General features: G+C 32.9%; 1 protein-coding gene across 2 annotated transcripts in view; it reads right to left on the bottom strand.

Annotated features, from left to right (window-relative positions):
- LOC143256860 (uncharacterized) overlaps positions 1–26,137 on the bottom strand; it is a 128,188-nt gene that overhangs the window by 44,292 nt on the left and 57,759 nt on the right. For both annotated transcript variants that reach the window (XM_076514653.1, XM_076514652.1), the window contains exons 2-4: positions 7,728–7,930; positions 6,446–6,566; positions 1,157–1,692 (exon numbers count right to left, since the gene is read on the bottom strand). In XM_076514653.1, coding sequence (XP_076370768.1) covers positions 1,349–1,692; positions 6,446–6,566; positions 7,728–7,930 — 668 coding nt within the window. In that variant the 3' untranslated portion in view covers positions 1,157–1,348. The remainder of the gene's footprint in view (positions 1–1,156; positions 1,693–6,445; positions 6,567–7,727; positions 7,931–26,137) is intronic.

Below are 26,137 nucleotides of genomic sequence, written 5' to 3'. Positions count from 1 at the left end.
TGTTTATTATGCCTTAGAGGTGTAGTAAAATCCTTAACAACGATAAATGTAAATGTAAGTCTTGTTTCGTTTTGATTGAGATATTAAAGCAAAGCTACACAAAGACTATATACTTTAGAAGTCCTTAATATTTAACTGATGGGTTAGACAGAGGAGTATTCAGCAAACATCACACCAATTCTTGGACTACTCCATTTGAATAGCGGAATTTTATCATCACTTTTATAATACATTTATAATCCTTAAGTGCAGAGAGCAATTTTTACAACATAAAGAAGTAGAAATGGACCTTCGGATGCTCCTAAAAATAAGAAATAAGATCGTAATAGTGACAGTTAACAAACATAATATGTCTTTGGCATTCAAACCAGATATATTTTCCTACAAACATTTTCATTACAAAAACGTGATTCACTAACAGTTCCGTATCTCGTAATTTAATTTCTGTAGCAAATATTGGAGTATGAATAACGTTTTAATTTTGCAATAAACGACCTTATAACAACAAATTTAGTTGTTGTTTTTTTCAACTAGGCGCTCAACGCTTCGCATAACAATTTTCTAGAAGCGTTCCACTAAAACACAAAACATATTTGATTGAATAGTAATATCTTAACAAATAACGTACAGCTCATTAAAAATGACGGGGCAAATAGTACCACTCCTACCGCTAACTTCACATCTCAAAGGTGACTGAAATGAGTATATTTTGCAAAATGACACTTCCTTAGAGTATCTGACAACTAAATCCACAAAGACTTGTTTTCTAGCAATAAAAATTACTTAAAATCAAATTCTCTAAACAACCTTGTGAATTTAGTATTTAATAGTCTTCTGTTATGATATCAAACCTATTATTTCTCATACGAAAAAAAAAGAAACAAAAAAGTATTATTACACTAGTTTCTTACCAGATTTTACTTTCTAATTACCAAAGTAATTTATTTGACCAATGCCTCAAGAAAATAGAGAATCAAAGTAAAAGAACAAAATGATTTCTATAACCGATTGAGTCATTAATTTGCTAGCTGCCTCAAAATATTAGCAAGTAAAGAGACCAAAAGATTAGCATTTCTAACGAGATATTACAAAATCATTCACATACCAGCTACATTACAATTGTTGCAGACCACGTTACAACTTTCATATTACTTACCCGTAGACAGAGAAGTGGGAAGATCAGACGAACACGTGGATAGTGAAGTACAGTTATTGAGCGTTGTCGGCAATTTACACAACTTTGAATGTACACCTGAGGAAAAGCCATTACTCGAGCTAGTTGATGTGTCTAGACTTCTTTCATCTGTTGATATACTAATCTTTACTTCACTGCTTGAAGTATCACTGGTCAAAGTTTACTAACTGCGTGTGACAATCTGTCTTTTTTCTTTTCGGTGTTAACGCAACTGTTGAGCAAATCGAACGATGCTTTACCTCCATTTAATGCGTTCATGGAGAGGTCCTGGCATTCTTCTGTTACATTTTTCTTCACATCACTTTCTTCTAGATAAAGGTTTTTGTATCGGGAAACGGAAGGATAATATTTATTTGTACATATAGGAGACGCATTTGGGAAACAGAAGCCAGGATTAGTGGTAACTGAAGGCTGCCAATAAGATGCGATTTGGTACCAAGCGCTCAACTCAACGTCCTTTTCTGTATCACAGTGCACTGAACACCATATTTCGTTTCCTAAAATTACAGGAACAAAAACTCTTATCAAAAATAACTATAGTACCTTTTATTACATGTAAAAAAGTCTAATCTGTGTGTAACATACAATGGTTTGCACTGACACGTAACACAAGAGCAAAGAAAAAACACACGATTAATCGAAACAATGTAAATGAAACTAAAATATTTTGTAAATGCTCATTGTGTAATGCCTGATCGTCACTTACAGTGATGCAAGAACTTCCAGTTCAACATTAAAGTATTAATAGTTGAAAAAATAGTGTTCAGATTTTTAAAGACTGGTTTGAAGAAATATTTAACGTTTTCTTTTACAAATAATTTGATAATATGATATATTTACTGTTAGTTATTAAGGCTTTACTCAAATACAAGCTATCAATTACTGTAAAACCACATTGGCTAAATTTAATGTTTTTTCTCTTTGGCTTATATATCGGATAATGTGTTTGTTTGTTTTAAATTTCGCACATAGCTACTCGAGGGCTATCTGTGCTAGCCGTCCCTAATTTAGCAGTGTAAGACTAGAGAGAAAGCAGCAGGTCATCACCACCCACCGCCAACTCTTGGGCTACTCATTTACCAACGAATAGTGAGATTGACCGTCACAGTATAACGCCCCCACGGCTGAAAGGCCGAGCATGTTTAGCGCGACGGGGATGCGAACCCACGACCCTCAGATTACGAGTCGCACGCCTTAACACGCTTGGCCATGCCGGGCCCGGATAAAGTGATTCTCTCTTTCATGTAGAAATTAGTAACATCAACAGTTTTTCTCGAAAAACGTTTAATCGTGTTTATTTATTCGCTTGGTACCTTTTTCGTAGCTTACAAATATCATTCTTCAACCTAATAAAAATAAAACTTTATAATTATATCTTTATCTTCGTAATTAGGATTTTAATACCTAAATATAAAAAAAATTAACTGCATTTTTTCCAAAAATAAATTTACTACTTGGGATTCACATGGTAAGACACTTAATCCAGTTAAAAATCCTGTCCTATACGTTTTTTGGTTTCCAAAGCATTAATTTATTACTTGCTGTAACTGAAAAATTGTTTGTCTATTTCTGTTCTTTTTTGGATATTCTATGTGGTAGTAACCTCCTTTATGTTCTACAAACTAAGGTACCTGTTTTTGGTTCGATTACGCTTTGACAAATAATACAAAAATTGTAACTTTCACACAGCTCATTTATAGCACAATATATTATTTCAGTATTAATTACCAAATCACCAAACGTTTTGCAAACGCTTTAGGAACTCACTATGTATATACTTAAAACATGTATGTAATATGCAATGATCAGGGTGACTTTAAAGAAAAATCCAACAGTCAAAGTAGTGGCAGTAAGTTTGTTTTATGTTATCTGCTTTTAACATTCAGCCCATAATGCCCTTCTATAATGTTTCACATGATTGATAAATTCACGGTCATTGGTCGTAGAAGCTTCCTACGGGTCGAAACTGGAAGGTCACGGGCCAAAGTAAGAAATGTGTACAGCTTAAGAAACAACTCTTCTTATCAGGTGGCTATTGGAATAGAAAATTCAGCTGAGTTTATGCGTTATTGCAATAGTGGTTGCTTTTTTCTTTTATTTCATTCCTCCATGGAGACTGTTAGCACACTCTCCAAAATGTACAAAACGTTTGTACGCCCTCCATCCCACTATGTATATGTTGTGTTATAAAAAATTTAGTAAAGTAGTCGTTTTATGGTGTAAGATCGTGGCATCTATAAGTGTAGTTAAAGGTAAATTACGTCAAAAATAATAAATTCTGAATAATAGCAATATTGGGATGGAAGGAATTGTGAATCTCTATTAACATGGTCTTTGTTTCAAAATACCATTTCACAAAGTTTGGTTAAGGTTGACTCATTATCCTAGGAGTATTCAGATAAGTGACAAACAGACATACACATAGATTTTTGTTTTTATATAAGACTTATAAACGTATGTTTGACAGTAACTACGGACAACATCGCAAAATCATAAGTGCATCAAAGTGTTCACTATTCCAATCGCTCTTTCTTTTTGAAAACAAATAATAAGTTTTAAGAAACAATTCACTAATGTTATTAAATATTTTTTCCTTGTTCTATATCTTCATTTTGCTTGAAATACATATTTTTTATTGCACATTAACTTTAATGCTATCTTATTGTAACTATTAAATTATAATTGCTACATATATTGAAAGAGTTGTTATTTTAATTTTTTATTCTTTCATTACTAGGAAGTTTTCTAAACAGCAAAATTTTAGTTCTTGCAGGATTTTAAAATATAAATCACTTCTCTCTGACGACAGTTTCAGAATCTTAATCACCGATTCTTTTAAAAGCAAATCTTTCTTCAGAACTATATTATTAAAAAGGATATTTTTCTCTGAGTTACATACGTAAAAAATTATTATTCATTTCAAATGTGCCTCCCCCCACTTGTTATAACGCTAAAATTTGGGAACAACACATATAACCCATTGTGTAACTTTGTGTTAATACCAAAAAGTTCAAACACAATTAAATTCTAAATTTCTGAAATGTTGCTCATTCCACTTTTTGACTTTCTTTTAATTCTGAGTTGGTTACAAAATTAGGCTTATATCGAATTGTCCTGTTGTAAATAAACATATTACTTGTTATAAAAGTACCAGTTTTGAAGAAATTAATGAAATGTTGGAGATACAACAATATATGGGTGTATGAAAATATTGTTTTTTGAATTTCGCGCAAAGCTTCACGAGGGCTATCTGCGCTAGCCGTCCCTAATTTAGCAGTGTAAGACTAGAGGGAAGGCAGCTAGTCATCACCATCCAGTGCAAATTCTTGGGCTACACTTTTACCAACGAATAGTGAGGTTGACCGTTACATTATAACTTCCCTACGGCTGAAAGGGCGATCATGTTTGTGCGACGGAGATTCGAACCCGCAATAAACAGATTACGAGTCAAACGCCTTAACCCATCTGGTCATGCCGGACGTGTATGAAAAGAAAGTGAAACCAAAAAAAAGGATTATGGATTTAGCGTGCGATTTAAAGGGATGAAATTAAAACTGGTGACCAAACTGGTAGCTACACTTAGAGCATGGAGAAGACGTTTACCATAAGTAATCATTCACTACTTATCTAACACTCTTTTTTTTTTTACCCATCATCGTACACTAATTTGAACAATAAAACTCAAGCTACAGCATTATGTTAAAATATAAATCGATTCTCAAGTTCAAAGTAAAATACAGAGTAGAAATGAATGGAATTTTGAAGTTTCACTGTGGCAAGAACCACCAAATGTGGAAATGTTACCCTGTCCATTTCTGCCTGGTATCCTTCTTCCTTTGTGGTGCACTCATCCTTACTTCTTAATTCTTTTATTTAAAAAATACACTTTGCTTATAGCTTGTTTTACTTCCATGTTTCGAGAGTGACTGGGCTCTAAGACTATCCTTCTTGTAGCTTTTCTTAGAGCTATCTCTAAATATTTCATGGCGTTTGCTGATATCTTCACTATCTAGCTTTTCTGCCAACTAGCCAAGATGGAAGCGTTCTCCTTGGCTGCATTAATAATTAAGGCTTATTTTCGATATTCTGCATTAGTGTTTCTAGTTTTATCTTTATTTTTGAGGTAATGCTTTCTTTGCTGCGCCAAAGACTAAAGTTATCAACGTAAGAGTTTCTCCCTTTCGCTAGCTTTGTTTCCTTGAAAGGTATAATTTAAATATAGAAAGTAAAACCTTAGATGTCAATATGCTACACTTAGTTTGAAGACAATGCAAAGGTAAATTTTACAACTTAATATTATTTTTTCAGTTCAGAACTCTCGAGCAATATTGTATCAGGGAGTGGTAGCGTTCATCCTTAAGCCGCATGCTCATATCTCCAGTCAGATGTATATAACCAAAAACTTTGCTTTCAAAGGTTAGATCATAGTTAAAATATAGATCTAGAGAATGTATGTAGTCTACATTTTTTTAATATAGCTGATAAGGATGAAGACTGATCATGTAGGGCGTATGCATAAGCAATCATGCACTTACACATGATATGAAAGTGAGTTATTACTAGTGTATTGTTGGTTTATTAGCAGTTTTGCAAAATGATTATTGCTATTACTTTTTATTTCCAAGGTTATAAGTAAAACTAAGAAAATCGTTTTTAGTTGAGGTAGCATAATGCAATCATGTGCAGTTAGTTATATTTGCACAAAATAAACACAGGAGAGAGCTATGACTTTCCAACAACGCTAGTCAGTCAGTCAAGTAAATAAAGGTGCATTTTTGTAAAATTGTTTTTTACTGATTTTCTCATGTGTTTGGTGGATTGTTTTTAGCAGCATGTATAAAGTTTTTATAAAATATTATTTCTTACACGCTGTTTACAATGTGTTTGAGATTTTAATTTGTGTTGGACGTATCGCTCACTTTATCCATTCTTAATGTAAGTACTGCCACACGTTTGATATTAGAAGTAGTAATTATGGGATTTAGAAACCGAGAATCATATTTTTTCTTCCACATAAAGTACTTAATTTGTAAGAAAACAAATTTTAATATAATTTTTGTTGTTACAGTGAATTTATTTAACTTTTGTTGGATATGAAGGACTACATTTATTGGGGATTTGTAACTTTGATTGTTATTGTTTTGTGACTTCAACAGATCAAACGGCTTTTTGCCACCTTACGTCTTTCCTTACATATGCTATTAAAATTCTGTATGGGTAAGAAAGAAGTATGCAAAACGTACTACTTACCTTCAACAAAAACTGAGAGATTTGCTTCTTGAGGTGTGGTCGCTAGTTTAACCAGTTTAAGCCAACTTCCAGCTCCATCATACAGATCTAGGTAGATAACTTCCCCATTGATATCTCTGGCCTAGAATATTGAATAATACTATACAAGATAATTAGTTTATTTTTTTCATATTACATTATGTTGAGCTATATATTCTAATTTTAAGTTTACTTGTTGAAATGTCCATTGTATTTTCACCATCAATTTTATATGTATAGTGCTTTTAGTAAAATATAATAGTCTTGTTTTTAAAGTGGATAGTGAGATTGTTTCATGTAATATTTTAATGGAGTTTATCAGTGGAATGGCAGTATGTCTATAGACTTACGACGCTAAAATCTGGGGCTCGATTTCTGGGATAAGCAAAGCAGATAGCCCACTCTGGTTTTGCTCTAAAACAAACAAACAAACTTTAACGTAAGCATGAACAGGAAGTTTAGCTGTAGTTTTAATACATCTGTTGTGAATAACCTGCGGTCTTTACTTTGTGAGATATATATTATATCATATCATTTCACTCAAGAGTTCCATATTCATTATATCCATTATAGACAATTCACAGATAAATTCAGTCAGGATATTTAAATATTGTTCATAAAATCTAAACTATCATTTCAGTTATGCTAATAAGTTATTAAAAAGCGTTAGCTATTTTACAATACTTTTAATATTCTCAAACACCTTATGAAAATAAATCCTTAACATGAGGTAAAATAAACTCTTCTTAAGTATGTTGTAAACTCAAAAACATTGAATATGTAGCAATGACCCAAAAAGTTAAACTACTTTGTATAAGATTAAACTTTCTTATTATTTAATATATATAAGACACAAAATCATTATGTTTAAAGTTGAAATAACAAAATACAAAATTATTAAGTTACTGAAGCTAAAAGTAATTTAATTTATATAAAAAAGATCAACAAACTTTCCTTGCACAATCTGTAAAAATTTCTTTGTATTTTTAAGTTAAAATAACAGGTTGCTTTAGTAAATGTTTTGTCATTACAATATATCTGTAACATACAGATAATTAAAACTAAGCATACTTCATTATTATTATTAATTAGTTAGTGCAAGTTTGCATACTTTAAACACGTATTACTATTATTCTTTTATCCTCAGTTTATGAAGTCGTAATGGACGAACGTTGGATTAAAGAAAGAAGTATTCCATGCAAAATACTAGGTAACGTTTTATTTCTTATAAAAGGTAACAAAATATTCCGGTATTTTATCTCACCTGTATTACTGTAGTTTGGGTAGCTATTTTATTTCCTGGCAATAATAGGACTTTAAAAGGGCCAAAAAATGTTCCTCTCTTTAGTGGTATTTTGGTGAAAACAGTATAGGCAACACTAGTATTACTGGAGTCTTTGATTGTAAGGACATTTGATGGCAAATTAAGCAATTCAATTAATTCGTCAAGTTCTACATTAGCCTTCCCTGTAAATAAAGAGATAAAAAGGAAGAAAATGAATGTTCGTTTTCTTTTATTTAGCGATGTGTTAACATTAGAAAGTAATATGTTATATATGAATGGGAATATTGTGAAAACTTTAACCATTAAAATCAAAATTTATTTACGATTATTAAATGGAAAAGGACTAAGTTGCAACTTCTCGCTAATAAAACAGCTAACTGGGCAATGTTTTTATTTTAAAGTTCTCTGTTTATACTATACATTCAAATTCTCAAACACTTAGAAGTTTTGATGTCAGAAAAAACGCTTAGTTTCAAACAGTTTATAGCGTTTTTATCGTTTCGATCATTTAAAATGATAGGCATGTGCGTGGGTTTTCATATAGCAAAGCCAGATAGGGTTATCTGCTGAGTCCACCAGAGGGAATCAAACCCCTAAATTGATAGGCATTAGTTAAATTGAAATTTTGAAATAGGTGGAATTCTATTTTCTAATTGATTTGGCATTCCAGACCTGGCATGGCTAGGTGATTAAGGCACTCGAGTTGTAATCTGAAGGTCACGGGTTCGAATCCCCGTCACACCAAACATGCTCGTCCTTTCAGCTGTGAGGGCGTTATAACGTGACAGTCAATCCTACTATTTGTTGGTAAAAAAGTAGCTTGAGAGTTGGCGGTAGATGGTGATGACTAGCTGCTTTCCCTCTATCCTTACACTGCTAAGTTAGGAACGGCTAGCGCAGATAGCCCTAGAGTAGCTTTACGTGAAATTCAAACCAAACCAAACCAAAATTTGACATTCCAAGCAGAAGACCAGGAACGTTAATGGCTTGAATCCACAAGAGGCGAAGATCTGTTCTGGACCATTTCGCCCGAATTTAACTCTGATTATGTGTCCAGAAGTACTCTTATAAAACCTGCTAATTACTCTCACATTATTAATTAATAATTCATAAACTACTTATACATATATTTCTATTCAGTCGAGGTCAATAAATAATTTAAGTCACTTTTAGACAATTACTTTAATTATTTGTTTGTTTACAACAAACTTTATTTCAGCTTCAAAACTCTGTCTGTATGTTAAGTGGAGGAATAACAGATATATTTCCATAATATTATCTTTATACGTGAAAAATAGACAGAAGATGTAATGTGTTAAGTAATTGCTTTAGCCTAATAAATGCCGAGATGTGTTCATTTTATGATTAATTTGCAATACAATAGGTAAGAAATACGATCTCTCAATTTCAAAGAGAGATGATAGCAGATGCATCTTAAAAAAGAAGTGTCCTTATTGAGCACAGTTTTTACTACCTGTTCAAATTCACCTTTAATTAGGTTTTATCAATATAAAAATCAAATTGTTATCAACTCCTGCAAAACTTCCATTCCATAGACATCTTATGTTTCGGAAACGCGTATATATGTTTCGTTTTATAGAAGACTTTTCAATAATTCAAATTATACAACTTGACGCAATTTTGCTAATGGCTTGTGGTGTTCAAGTGTCTTTTTTCTAGAATCGAATTAGTTGTTATGTCATTTGGCTCACTCAGATAAACCTTTTAAAGTCGAGAGATAACTTTAAGACAAAAATAAAAACACTTTCTTCCAGCAACAGTAGTATGAATTTATAATGTGTAATATATGTGCATAAATATTTGTTTACATTATTGAAAATAATTACGGAAATGGATAAGAAAAGGGTATAAATAGCAAATACAACCATTTCCTTTTGTTGTGTGAAACTAAACTGTAGATTGAGTACGTTACATTTCAATTTTTGTGCCTCACCATGTTGGTACAACCCATTTAATTATATCCATTCGTGCTCTATCTGACGAGAGTGGCCCGGCATGGCCAGGTGGGTTAAGGCGTTTGACTCGTAATCTGAGAGTCGCTGATTCGAATCCCCGTCGCACCAAATATGCTCGCCTTTTCAGCCGTGAGGGTGTTATAATGTTACGATCAATCCCACTATTCGTTGGTAAAAGAGTAGCCCAAGAGTTGGCGGTGGGTGGTGATGACTAGCAGCCTTCCCTCTAGTCTTACACTGCTAAATTAGGGACGGCTAGCACAGATAGCTCTTGAGTAGCCTTGCGCGAAATTCAAAACCAAACAAATTGACGACAGTGCATCGTGATAAACCCAAATAATGAAAAGAAACATGAGATTGAAGATATAATCAACTCCATAAAACCAAATGTTTTTGTAATTAGTGAAACTATTCTCTATAACTACCGTAGATTCAAAATAAAAGAATACTCAATCATCAGACAGGATAAGAAGGATAAGAGAGATCCAAACAGAGGAATATTATTACTCTATAAAACTGAACTTATAGTTCAGGAACTAAGAATACCTTCCTCCAATGAATGAGTTGTAATAAACGTAAGAAATCAAAATAACACTGAAGTAACAGTGGCGGGCATTTATTATAGGAGTTTTAAATAGTAAACATATAACATTCAACGATAGATGTACAAACCCCAATGGTAATATACTTTATAAATTTCTTGCTGAAACTAATATGATTTTGTTAAATGATGCAACATCGACATATATCTCTTACGCACATGGCACCAGTGAAATACCGAACTTATGCCTGTGTTTGTATAATATGAGTCTTAAATTCGTAAACTTATCTGTCGGTCACGATATAGATAGTGACCACCTTCCAGTCTGGTTTATCTTCAATCTCATCCCCTACTTAAACAAACGTAAAGTATAAGATAAATTAAATTATAAAAAATCTAATTGGCCGCAAGTTCAATCAGTCATAGACCAAAGTTCATCGACGAAAGTAGTAAACTTCGCTGCGGACGCATCAGATATAATAGCTGAGTGCCCAAAACACGCAGCCAACAGCTCAATACCGAAACAAAAACACTTCAGAACAACACACATGTGGCAACACATCAAGAAATAATACACCTAATAAAAGACAGAAGAAAACTACGCAGACAGTACATACAAAATCGAAACCCAACACTAAAGTCACAAATAAACACTATAAGAAATAAAACAAGATATCAAATCCGCCAGGGCCTGGCATGGCCAAGCGCGTAAGGTGTGCGACTCGTAATCCGAGGATCGCGGGTTCGCGCCCGCGTCGCGCCAAACATGCTCGCCCTCCCAGCCGTGGAAGCGTTATAATGTTACGGTCAATCCCACTATTCGTTGGTAAAAGAGTAGCCCAAGAGTTGGCGGTGGGTGGTGATGACTAGCTGCCTTCCCTCTATTCTTACACTGCTAAATTAGGGACGGCTAGCACAGATAGCCCTCGAGTAGCTTTGTGCGAAATTTCAAAACAAACAAACAAACAATCAAATCCGCCAACAAAAACAAGACAAAACCTTCTGCTAACAATTAATTCACAAAACATATCCAAAACAATTTTGGACACACTTGAAAAGATATACTAACACAGGAAAAACAAAGAGTACCCACCACTCGAATTACATGGCAAAACATCTAACATTAGCATAAAAAAGTAGAGATATTTAAAGACCACCTACAAAACACGTTCAAAACACACCATGAACCAGACATGAACACATATTTCTATAATAAAATAAATAACTTCAATAAACATAATAAAACCATATACATGCCGAAATTCCCAGTAAACACATTAATAAAACCAGAGAAAGCAATAACTGGAGCACTCATCAACTAATAAAAGATATAACAGTAACGGAAGTACTAACAGCTATCAAAAACACAAAAAACAAAAACAAAGCTCCTGGAAAGATGGTATTCAAGCTATCCTCCTAAAACATGGTACTCAGAAATTATATAAACACGTAACAGTCTTATTTAACTTATCATTATTAGCCGGATATATCCATGTTTCTTGGAAGGATGCAGTAATATTAATATTACAGAAAGACGGAAAGCAGGCAAATAAACCAAACAATTACCGCCTAATTAGCCTAACCAGTTGCATCGGTAAAATTGTAGAAAAAAGAATTAGTAACCGACTATCTATATACTTAGAAGTAAATTCAAAACTACTTGTAATTCAAAACGGATTTAGAAAATACAGACAAACTACAGACCATCCATTCAGATTAACAGAAACAATTATAGACAGCATTAACAAAAACAAATGTACTGTAGCTTGCTTTCTTGACATTGAGTAAGCATTTGACATGTTGTGGCATAACGGATTACACCACAGGGTTAACGGAAATGGATTTACTCCAGGGAATTATTCGCTGGCTATCTAACTTTCTGGACAATAGAACATGTAAAGTAGATGTGAAAGGGGCCCATTCAGGATCCTTTTCACCCGAGGCAGGAGTCCCACAGGGAGGGATAATTAGCCCTATCTTATTTATCATGTATGTGAGTAATATGCCACTGTCGGAACTAAATCTAGGTTTTGCATCACAATTTGCTGACGATGTAGCGGTCTGGAAAAGTGCTCCCACACCTTCAATAGCAGCAACAAACCTCCAACCAGTTCTGAACAACTTAGAATAATACTGTTGGAAATTTAGAATGAAAATAAACCGAAAATCCAAGTAAAACTGTTCACCAGATTAAGTAAACTGAAACAAAAAAGATCCGTTGAAGTTATATATGAACGGATCACTTTTACAGGCTGCTGCATTGGCAAATTTTTTTAGGATTAACCTACGATACCAAGTGAACGTGGATACAGCATACTAACAATATCACGATAAGAATCTGGAAAAGAGCAAATTATGCAAGAAGTTTTTTAGGTAAAAACCAAGGAAAATCACCAGACAATATAATAAAAATCTATAACAAAACATACATTAGACTTATAATAGAATACACATCTCCTGCCTAGATAAACATAACACAAAAACAATTACAGAAACTACAAAAAATACAAAATTCAATCTTAACTTCAGCCTATAAAGTACCACGCAGCACTTCATCCACATTCATGTACAGGTATACAAACATAGAGACAATATCTGTAAGACTCTTGCATAATGCACGAAATTATTTTAATAATAAGGTGTGATCTACATGCATGATGAACACAATCCTAAGTACATCTCTCCTATAAATATATAGTTAAGAAATATAAATCACTCTGGCTATGCTACACTCGACCCTTAAATCTAGTATTATGTCTTCTTTTTTTATTATTATTATGTTTTTTAGTTTTTATTTTATTTTTCTTTTTATTATTATTATTTTATTTTTCAGATAAATATATATGGAATATATATATATATAAGAACAAAAGTGAAAAAAATGGAAAAAAATGAAAAAATTGAATAAAGAGGGAAAAAAGAAATAATAAATGGATAGAGAAAAAAAGGGCAAATCAAGACAATACATGGACATTGCCTTAAAAAGGGCCGGAGTACTATGAGATACTCTGGCCCCAAAGCACTAAAATAACAACAAATTCTTAACAGTAGCCGTCATAAAAGCTAGGGATGGAGGAAGAGGTCTTGTGCACCTGACCCTCCAGGGTATTTAAAAATTAAACATACCCAAATACCCACAAAGAAGAAGCGAAGCGTGCATCGTGATATTGGCATTGCAACATGTTTTCCATTACAAAAGGCTGTGTTGTAAGGTTGTCACGTTCAAATTACTTTCCTCCACTCACTAACTTTTTATAATCCACTTAATGTATGAAGACAATCTTTTCTTAGCACCTCTTTCAACAGTTTGATACCACAAAATTCCATAGACACATCTGTTTGACCAGTTTCTCTATATGGAATAGTAGGAGTACCTATGTCATTTACCATCAATTTATTTTTGTGGCAAATAAGCAATAATATATATTAAAATAATAATACATTTACAGCAGTGTGATTTATATTAGGTTATAACAGATGCTACTTCTATTCCACACGATAATTAAAGGGTTTGTAATGGAAGCAACTGGTGTATGCTACGTATGTCTTTTACAGCCGAAGATCCTTCTGAATTATGTTGCATACTGTTTCCTGATGCATGCAGTCGGTTATTAAAATTGAACTTTGTGTTTATGTATTCTCACTTGCTACAAAATGCAACAGTTTGTTTACCGTTGCTGCTGACTTGTAAGTTGTTGTTTTTTTTTGGACGTTTTTCGTTATCCACGTAGATCCACATTCCTTTGTTTTCCAAAAGCATTAAGCACAGGATGTCCCGCCTTGGAAATTATAAATGCCTGATTTGAAACATCTTTATAATCTGAATTTATCCGCGTCGTAAAGCACTGTTACGTATACTCACCACAAACAATCAATTTAGGTGGCATTATTTACCTATTTAACGCTAAACAATGTTAATATGTAGTTGCGATAAATATTGTTCTACCGTAACTGTTATTTTGACTGTGATTATCACGTAAATTGCTGAGTCGCATATTGAAAATTATTTTAATACAACATATTGAACTTTGTACACAAGAGTACAATCGTGTCTCGATAATTTGCACTGGCTGTCATAAAGACAGTCGGAAGTTGCTACATCAATATAAAGTATTACATATATAGCACAGGCAATCATATTATACCCTGTAGTAATAAATGAAAATACCAACATGTGAAAAAACTGCAAAATAACTCAGTTATGGTTTGGTTATTTTGGAATTTCGCGCAAAGCTACTCGACGGCTATCTGCGCTAACCGTTCCTAATTTAGAAGTGTAAGACTAGATAGCATACAGCTAATCATCACCACCCACCGCCAACTCTTGTGTTACTCTTTTACCAACTAATAGTGGGATTGACCGGAAAATTATAACGCCTTCATGGCTGAAAAGGCAAACATGTTTGGTGCAACAGGGATTCGAGCCCGAGACCCTCAGATTACGAGTCGAACGCCTTAACCCACTTGGCCATGCCGGGCTCTCAATTATGATATGAGCTATATTCAGGACTTTTAAAACAACAAGGGTATGTGAAACTGGCACTATAATAATAAAAGTGGTCGAAGTAATAAATCATCTCTCTAAAAGCGACTTTCGGTGCTTTAGATCTCTTATTTTTTATCCTGAAATAGGCGGATGTCGAGTAAAAAAAATATTGCAAAGGAATATCTCATAAATACTTCAAGAAAAGTAAAATACATCAAGTGATTTGTACACAAATGCAGGAGACTGTCTATAAATTGTACCAACTATAGTTTTTATGACTTCACGGGGAAGAGCGTTATTGCAAACAGAAAATAATACCATATCGCGTGTAGCAGTTATAGGAGAAAACAAAGCACGATGAATGGAACAAGCAGTCGAAAGTCTTCCCGTTGCTTTCTGACAGAAAAACTGGTCAACGTAGCCTATGTTACCCTAGAAGTTATTTAGCTTAAAATGACCTGAGGGATGTTGAAATTTGGCAGGTTTCTAATTAAGCAAGTTTCTATTATACTTCGTTTTATCCAGTATTATATTTTATTAAAATCATTGCTTCCAATCCATTTGATGGGCAGAATCTATTTTATGAATATGAATGGCAGTGTTTGTGTTTTCATATATAATTTTTTTTTCAGAAAATCCTGTGTCAACGTACAAAGTTTTGCCACATGGTTGGCATTATATATTATGAACATCTTGTTTGCTATCTTCAGGCACCTTTCTCTTTGAAGTCAAGGCACTTTTAACGGTATTTGAATATTTGTATGGGATACTAAATGTATTTTTCTTAATATTTACTATAGGGGTTCAACGTTAGTATCGTAGCCAATATAAATTGTTTTTATATTATAGTTACCCCCCATCAGTGGCTCAGCGGTATGTTTGCGGACTTACAACGCTACAATCCGGGTTTCGACACCCGTGGTGGGCAGAGCACAGATAGCACATTGTGTAGCTGTGTGCCTAATTGAACAAACAACATATTATAGTTGGCTGGTCTTTATGTTTCTGGAGAAAAACGTTTTCTTGCTTTAGGATGGCAGTTTCTAATACAGTAATTTGGAAAACTGAGTTATTTACAATAAAAAATATATTTCTAATTTCGTGTTTAAGCGTTATCGGTGGCACATTATGTAGGCTCTGAGAAAAAAAGAAAAGAGCCCCTTTGTAGTACAGTGGTATATTTGAGGGCTTAGAACGCTAAAAATAGGGTTTTGATAACCCTGGTGAGCAGAGCACAGATAGCCCATTGTGCAGCTTTGTACTAAACTGCAAAGAAACAAGAAAAAATGAATATATAATTTATGTTTTGATCTGTTTATGGTGGCATGAAAAGAAATGAACATAATTAATTTGTCTGTTTACGATAATATAGCGGTAATGTTTTAAATTTTCTCTGGTTAGCAAACTTTCATTCTCGGAATACGTGTGTATATCTAACGTTAAAACCAGATTTCGATACTCGTGGTGGGCATAGTACAGACAGTTCACTGTGTATCGTTGTATTTAATAACAAGCAAACAAAAGTACATAGATATAATTATTTATTTAAACTTGCAAAATATTTTCGAATAAGATATTTAATGTATGCATTCAGATTTGAAGTAGTTAATTTTAATAATAATTAATTGTTTGAAATTCAAGCCCTCTCTTATACGATTCTGTACTTTAACAAATATATAAAGCGTTAGTAAGGGTCCCCCAGTGACTCAGCGGTATGTCTGCAGTCTTATAACGCTAGAAACTGAGTTTCGATACCCGAGATGGGCAGAGCAAATCAACAACAACAAGTTATTAAGGTAAAAACACAGACTGAATCAAATCTTTTTATTAAAGTTGTATACCTTTTTATCGATAACATACAATTCTTTTTTTGCAGCTATTTTATGTACAGTGAGATTATTTTAAATGTCATTATTTTCTGTTTTTTACGTTACCGGGCTATATAATTAAGTTAGCTTTCCCAAGTTGTTAATTTTGTATTTTTTAATAAAAAAGATGTTTTGTATTTTTTCAACGTTTGTCGATACTGACGATGACCGACATTTTCCGTCTAAACTTCGTTTTTATTTTAAAGTTACTGATACCTGAAGCTACAGACTATAAATTAGTAAAGTATTTGTTGAAAAGTGCGTATTATCTTAGCAAAGACATAAAATTGAAAGAGTGATTTAATTTATACCTTATCAGCATAATGAAAAAAAAATGATAGAGAGAGATCAACAGACGGCCACAATCCTTATGCTCGGGGCTAAGAGGTTTTAGGGTTATGCTGAGTTCATAATAAAAAGTTCCCTCGCGGAGCTAGAGTGGTTGAGTGATACATCTAACCCTTTACTGTTTGAGCAAACCACATATCTGTCCGATTAAGTTGAGGTGAAAATCCGATGTTTTGAAAACCAGTTTAATTTAGTCCTCCATGTCTTCAAAAGATCTGGACAGATACAATAAGATGTGGTTTATTTAAACCAGTTTTTATCAGTGCATATTTTGGCTGTACACATATAGAGTACTAAAAATGCTCTTTTTCTTAGAAACACAAGAGTCAGGCAGCTTATTCACCGTTGCTCATGTCAGTTAGATGAGATATCATTCACCCATGAGCCGATAAATAATTGACAAAGAATTTTGGGCCGGTGCAGTTCTTGAATAAAATGTAGAATAAGAGAATTCAAAGAGAGAGAGAAAGACAGTCAGTGAGATCAAATGTCACACGATAAATAATGATCTGTATAGAAAATAAGTAATACTCTATTTATTTTATATATACATGAAAACCAACGAGCCGATAACACAAAGGAATGCCCGTTTCAAGCTAATTATTATCTGGCAAGAACTGAAAGTTATTTTTCATCTGTTCCCGTGACAACAAAGTTTGTACTGATTTGATATATCATGTATTTAAATTTGTAGTTTTAAAATCACCTAATCTGAAATACATCAATTGATTCAGGTATCTTAAGGTTAATAAATATATGGAAAAAATAATTAAACATGCAACGAAGTATAGTAATAAAAAGATAATACTAGGTTTTAAACAATAATATTAATAAAATTAATCATTATTACATCTCTTACACATAGATCTATTCTCCTTAACGCTTTTTGATATAAGAGCGTTACCCAATCTGTGGGAAAGTTATGACAAAGGTTATTTACTTGTTGTTGTTTTTTTCTGTGAAAGATAGATTATTTATATTTTAAATCCTGTTCTCTGAAAACACGATTCGGGTGTTCGTTGTTGCTGTCTTGATAAAACCCTTTCTTTAGACTAATAAAAACCAGGGGTTTGCTGATAATGAATAAATATGTGTTTAAATAATTATATAGATTGGTATGTTAGTTATGTTTTGAATAATTCTGACTTGTTAGGCTCAGCTTTCCTTATTCAGATGTGACTGAGTTAAATGCTCGAATCTTTTGCTTCACGCGCTTCACTATCAATTAAGATTACTCAACTTGTAACTTTAAATGCTGACTTTTACCCACCGACTGCGTTAATTAAAGTAAAATACTCATTAAAACAACAATACTGAACAATAATATGCTGGCATTTTTACATGACATAATCACATTTATGAGTTTTTCATCTCCTCCTATAATGTAACAGGTGAATACAAGATCACGAAATACGTGGTTCTCATGGAACCTGATTATGTAGCACATGACTAGTAAATGTTGAACATTTATAGAGGTGTCTAGCTTCATCTAACATGTTCAAATTACGTATTTAACGTTTCCAAGTTACCCCATTGGTATTCTAGCAACCCTGCCTACTCCGGATGTCATAGTTAACGCGTTATCTAGCTTTATTTAACGAATTATTAAATTACACTTTTCACGTTTGATTGTTTTTTTAATTTCGCACAAAGCTACTCGAGGGCTATCTGTGCTAGCCGTCCCTAATTTAGTAGTGTAAGACTAGAGGGAAGGCAGCTAGTCATCACCACCCATCGCCAAATCTTGGGCTACTCTTTTACCAACGAATAGTAGGATTGACTGTCACATTATAACGCGCCCACGGCTGGGAGGGCGAGCATGTTTAGCGCAACGGGGATGCGAACCCGCGACCCTCAGATTAGGAGTCGCACGCCTTAACAAGCTTGGTCATGCCGGGTCCACCTTTCACGCTACCTAATTACTAAAACAGTATCTAGATTGTTTGTTTTCTGAATTTCGTGCAAAGCTACACGAGGGCTATCTGCGCTAGCAGACCTTAATTGTGTAAGACTAGAGGAAAGGCAGCTAGTCATCACCACTCATCGTCAACTCTTGGGCTACTCTTTTACCAACGAATAGTGGGATTGACCGTAACATAATGACGCCCCTACGGCTGAAAGAGGCAAGCATATTTGGTGTGACGGGGATTCGAACCCGCGACCCTTGGATTACGAATCGAGTGCCTTAACCGTCTGGTCATCTTATACAGTATTACCTTGTTTTAGTTCATGTTCGCTTTACGAAGAACCAGTCCAAGTTATTAATATTCCACTGACTTATAACTAAATCGGTAAAGTATATTTTAAAATCATTATTTAGTCCTTTTCAAAACATATAAAACATTATAAAGTATTAAAGATTTCGCTTTACGTAAAATGAACAGATTATCTATTGATATTTGCGCTCCTAATGTTTCACCGGTAAGTTTGAAAGCTTATAACACTAAAACCTTAGTTTCGATACCATGGTGGGCATAGCACAGATAGTTCATAGTGAAACATTGCGTTTAGCAACAAACAAATAAACTAATCATATTTAATCACTGTTGGGCGATATATAAAACCTATTGCAAAACAAAAGTATCAAAAGCAATACATTACATGATAGACTTTTAGTTTTAATGTTCAGGCCATACATACCTGTTCCATACGTTAGTATAATTTATTGTACTTACAAATAACACACTTTTTAAGATATGTCTATGCTATGGTATGGTATCATGCGTGTGTGTTTTGGGATTTTATGGCACTTCTGACACCTATAATTATAGATTTCAGCGCAAATACTGGGCTAATAAAATACTTATTATTTAATATGCCTTAAGGGTAACGAAAAATCTTGTCGTATGCTATTCTCCCTAATATGTTCGAAGTGTATTGAAAAATATAGCCTGAAATAGAACTTTTATGATTTATCAACCGCAATCATGCAATCGGTAAAAACTGGAAGTTAATAGTAAATTCATTTAAAGAGATAGTTTCAAACTATCTTGGTTGATTAGAAGGTATTTCTTACGTACCTATTAATCAAAATTACACAGAATAATTTTCACGTCCAATGTACGAGTTTCGAAATTGCTTTCACAGTGCTGGTTTGTTAGTTTCAAATGAATTTAAATACATTATTTGTTAGCGTTGCTGTATTAGTTCATCATATTTCTGTAGGGTCGTAATCTGCAGCATAATATGTACAAAAAATGTTATTTGCAGTTTATAGATTTTTTTAGTAGAAATTTATTTTAAAAGAATTAATTTTCTTTGTGTTAATTATTTTGATATATGGGTTCTTATTAATAAGGCATTAAAAACATACACATATATGTATATATAAATATAATTTCAGTTTTCTTTCCTATAGTGAGATTTAAAGGAATAAAATTTAGAATTCATAAGATATGTCCATATAAATATATATAAATTCATTATGAGCATGTATCAGAGTAATTTCTTAACTATTTATCTTCAATCGTGAAAACAAAGAAAGATTTGACGAATTGCATTCATTTCTCTTCATAACGTTAACTTAAAAAACTTTACTTAGTTAAAATAAGTTACTAACAACGCTTGATCACAAATGTAATTAAGTACAAGCAAGAAGCCAAATTTTAATTTATAGTTTGGTACTAAATTTTTATAGGACTTGACAACTTGAGTTAGTCTTAAGAAGGTGTTTAATAAATTAAAGTGGTTACTATCGTAGAACTCTTTAAAAATCAACCTGTACAAGTTATCTTGTACAAACCCAATTGCTCTTATCCCTAAATATATAATACAACTGTTTGTACGAAACTCCTATGTTATTTAATCTTGAGAATAAACTTGTTTGTATGGCATGCTTATTGTTACAAAAATATAGATAAAATATATTTTCAGTAACAATCAGTAAAACCACATTGAAAATAGCATTTTAGATCTTCAATTAGAATACTTATACACAGAATTTCAACACTATCTTCCAACAGAGTACATCTAATACTGAAGCAAAGCACCTCAAGTAATTTTTTTTTCACATTCGAATCTATCAGTAAAAACCTGTATGGTAACAATTCCTTGCTTCACAATTCGTTTTACTGGCTACAACATATAATAAAATGACATAACCAACCATAATTCAAATAATACTAATTTTTAATATGAGACATTAACGTAAAAACCTAAAGCATTACTATTACATTTATTGACGGTAAAGGTTAACTGAAGACACATCAGCTAAAAGGTCTGAAATGCTTCATAGACTTACAATTTGTTGTTTACGATTCTAAAAGAGCACGGAATAAGAAAATTAGCACCAGAAGAACAATTTAAGTATCAGTATATTGTATGGATTAGAAATACGTCTTTGACCTTATTCTTCGCTCATTAGCATCAATGAACAACGGATTCGCTATTATCAAAGTATGCGTTTCAAAACTTTAGTAATATACATTTTCAAGAGAAAATCAAATGATCTTACTCATGCTGCGCAGAATACCACACTTATACGACAGTATCTTAGTATCTAAAGAGGAATGTCAGCATTTTATACGTTACATACTGGCGATGCAATAGTTATTTCGAATTCAAAACAATAAGAGCCACAAAGCTGTTTGTTTTGTGTTTAAGCAGAAAGATACATAATGGGTTATTTATGCTGTGCTCCTTCTGGTATCCAACCTAGCTCTCTAGAGTTATGAGTATCTTACCACTGGGCCATCAAGGGACATCGTAAAGCTACATTTTTATACAACAATAATAAATTATTTATTTTGCATTGATTAAATTTTATCGGGATTGTCTTAGTCTGATAATTCATTTACATCACTTTGGCCCAAACTTACTTTTACTAATATATATATTTGTGTGTGTGTGTGTGTATGTTTGAGCTTTATGTTATTCTTACGCCAACAATCCCAAAAATAATATACCTACTAGGTTAGAAATAATATTCAATTACGTAGAAACAATTCCCAATAATAAATGCCATATACTACAGTGTCTTGTATTCGAGATCTTCGTATATTAAACTCACTAATTAACTGAGTTCTCAAACAAGGTATTAATTATCATGAGATATAGCCAAACACAGAATATGTTGTCTTCTGTGTATACTTTAGTCATACGGCAGCTCAAGGTTCCAAGCAGACTTAATGCATACAAGTTTCAAGCAACAATGTTTACATTTTGTCATTAGATAAATTCCTCAATTTTGTATCACAAGAATGAGAACACTGTTACAAAACATAAAATATTGACAGTAAAGACCCTCATTTCATGGAAGCATGTTTAATTGTTTCTGTTAACAAAGGTTATATGTATTTAATTATAAAACAACTAGTAACTATATTTTCAACTTATCACACATTTTGAAAGTGCTAGTACACTTTATATATTTTTAACGTAATGCGTGTTTTTTCCACACTTAAGTGGAATTTAAAATTAATATATTTAACATTTGGATGTGCAATAGGCGTTATGTTAAATTCCGTAAGCCACATCATTCCTGGAGAAATAAATTTTAGTAAAACTGATATTAACAACGCTTTAGATAATAATTTCTATTTTGTAACATAGCAAACCTTTAGAGTTGTAGTATGTCCACAGATGGCTGAGCCGTAACTCTAATAGTTATAACGCTAAAATTCGGGATACCATGGTGAGTAGAACACGTATATTTCAATATGTAGCATTGTGCTTTACAATAAACCAAACAAACGAATTATGGAAATGTGAGAAAGACTTTAATAGTAACGTGTGTTGAGAATAATTAGTGGGTTGGGGCCGTAACTAACACAATTAAAATAATTGCCAACTCACTACAATCTAATACATTACTTATTATCCAATTAAAAGACATGTTATGCCACTTAACCTGTTTTATGCACCAAATTTAATGTAAGAACGTTTATCAGAGCTTTTATGATCTTATCGATTTATCAAGTGCATCTACATCAGGAAATTTAATCCATAAAGAAAACTGCATAAAAATCACAAAATTAATTTCGATATTTAGAAACATCCATAACTTCATAGAACATTCCTTTAACCCTTACCTAGAAATATTTCATCAATTAGTACAGAATTATAAATAATTTGATAGAAAACACGAGTTACACTATTATGCGATTTGATAGGCTACTAGACAGAATGATCGAAGTGATAAAATTAACCTGTTACTGGGAGAGAGGGGTTTATTCCCTTATCTTTGGTAAATTCTATAATATATTTCAAATAATACTGTACTTATCAAAGATGAGATGATGATACTCTGTATTATTTGAGTGTGATTTTGCTGCTGACGATAACTTTTTTAAAATAAAAATATATAAATGTATGTGATGAAGCAGTTTAAGAAAAATCACATTTTCCGTGATGAAAAATGGGGGGTTATAAATTTGCAAGCGAAATATTTTTTGGGGAGCTAGAAAGTTGATTTCGTAAGGATAAGCTCATAGACGTGTAATTACTTGTTACCCGTGGCATTATGAAATCGATGATGTATAAAACACAGTAACAAATGTTGAAATGGCTTGACTACGTAATGAAAAAAATTGTTATTATAAATATACGACGTTCTTGTCGAAGAACGTCGAGCCGTCTTGAAACTTTTATTACTTGACAAGTGCATTCATCGTTATCAAGTACAAAAGAGGTTAATGGCATTATATGGTAGCCATATTATCATTTATTGTCCAGTATATGGACAGATATAAAACAAAGGCAGAAAGATCAAATGGGTAAAGTAACCTATTCTGATAGTAACTTATAACAAAGAAACTAGTGAAGTAGTCAATTTATCATTCTTTGCATAATATTTCCACGTTCATTGTACTGATAATAACAAGAAACTCGCGTACACAGTTACAAAATGCTCAGATTCATGTAGGTGCAAAGCATGTTTTTTAGGGATCAGTTCCATAAACAATCAAAGAATAATAAATTCATATACGTTTGCATAACGAGCGAGGTCACCTAACTGTAGCTGGTTAAGTGACTGTTGAAAGTAGTGACCTTGATGAGCTATATCAGGAAATTCTTGATTAATCAGTTGTTTTGAAAACCACAAAAACACCTGGAAAACTGTGCGCTTTTTAAATTTTGGATAATTGTTTTATAATGTCAATTTGTCGTAAACACTGAGAGTTGGGAGTCAATACGAACCTATACTTCCTGTGAAAAAGAAACAAACCATAATAAGTGAAACTTTTATTTACATTAACCAAACCCTATCGCTCTGATGCAGGATGTAGCTTGTTATCAGTTTCTAATCCTCTTGGCATTATGGAATCACGGAAAATGAACTGTATGTAGGGCTAGACTTAACAGCTGTAACTACCATCTAGTAGAAAGAGTGCTTTTATAAATACTACATAATCTGGAAGTACAAGAAACTTGACAAAACAACCAATTGGCAAATAGAATATTAAAACTGTCTAAATGTTATCACGTAAACACAGCCAATTTCGTCTTTGTTATCGAATCAATAGAAGTACTTAACGTACTTATCCGTTCTAAATTTCCCTTTGTTAAATTGTGCGTGGGGAAGAACACTCGCTCTCATAGAACTAATGTTCAAAGATTTCAAACACCAAAAGAGAAGCTCTCAATGGTACAGCGACATGTCTGCATACTTACAAACCTATAAACCGGGTTTCAATACCCGTAGTGAGAAGAACAAAGATAGCCCATCTTGTATCTTTGCACTTAACTATAAACACACGAAAACCAAAAGCGAAAAATCTTTGCAAATTCTTGCAAATACACTTTATAATATACTTGTTTTGAATTAAATGCAAAGCTACACAATGAACTATCTCTGCTCTACTAACCACGAGTATCAAAACCCGGTTTTCAGCTTTGTAAGTCCATAGACATACCTCTGTTCCACTGGGGAGGTTATAATATAGAAACACATATCATGGTCTTTATGGGTAAGTAACTATTTCAGTATATAAGAGGTAAAAAAAAATATTGCAACACACGTTATTATCAGTACCTTTTTATTGTTGTTTTAGTTCAAAATTAAACAATGAACTATCTACATTCTATTATTTAAAGGCAATTGAATTGTATTATTTTGTTACGGTTTTATTGTTATATATTTATCTTCTCATCAATCTTTCTTTTAGTTGAACATATATATTTATAGATCGCATTGTGATGGCGATGTTGTTGGTTTGTTATATTTATTATGCCATCAGCCTACGGTCCGGCATGGCCAGGTGGGTTAAGGCGTGCGGCTTGTAATCTGAGGGACGCGGGTTCGCATCCCCGTCGTACCAAACATGTTCGTCCTTTCAGCCGTGGGGGCGTTTTATGTGACGGTCAATCCCACTATTCGTTGGTAAAAGAGTAGTCCAAGAGTTGGCGGTGAGTGGTGATGACTTGCTGCCTTCCCTCTTGTCTTACACTGCAAAATTAGGGACGGCTAGCGCAGATAGCCCTCGAGTAACTTTTCGCGAAATTCAAAAACAAGCAAGCTATAAACCTCTGACGCTATAATTGTGATAACCGTTTATTAGTCGGGAAACTATAGGTATTTAACCAGGAACGTTTATAGATTTCAAACGTCACAAAACATTTAACTTCAGCGAATCAAAATCGAACAATTTACGAAAACACCACATAGCTTTAGCATTAAAAAGTCAGCTTGTAAACGATGTGAGACCAGCTAAGAATTATAATATGTGTAACAATTGCAAGATAATAAAATTGCCTCTGACTTAAGAGGAGACCCAGTAAACCGTGCAAGAAATGATAATTCATGAAAATTATATTATATGGAAATAATGCAAGTTTATTGCAAAAACAAAGTTCGTAGTAAAATTTTATTTCACAAAAAATTCAGTTCAGTTAATCGTTCATTTATTTTTTTATTGTTTGCTTGTTTACAGTTTCATTAGAATCGAATTACGTTATTTTTGTTTAACATTCCAACATTAAATGAATGGACTATGTTTCTCTAGCAGAAATATTTTGTTGTTTTGAATGCATAACTTGATATTATTTTCATTTTTACTGAATGCAAAGTAAAATAGTCATATTAATAACTGGTGATTAAAACAAAAAAGAAAACAACTTAGCTTTACTTTTTGGTACAAATGTTTGAATTGAAAATGAACAGTAAAATCCATTGCAGATTGAAAATATTAATATTATATTTACATTAATGATATTTTTTTTTATATTTTGAA

The sequence above is a fragment of the Tachypleus tridentatus genome, chromosome 7, assembly GCF_004210375.1.
Source record: "Tachypleus tridentatus isolate NWPU-2018 chromosome 7, ASM421037v1, whole genome shotgun sequence".
Classification (NCBI taxonomy): Eukaryota; Metazoa; Arthropoda; class Merostomata; order Xiphosura; family Limulidae; genus Tachypleus; species Tachypleus tridentatus.
Note: the sequence above shows the minus strand (reverse complement) of the source record. Positions and strands in the feature narration are given on the sequence as shown.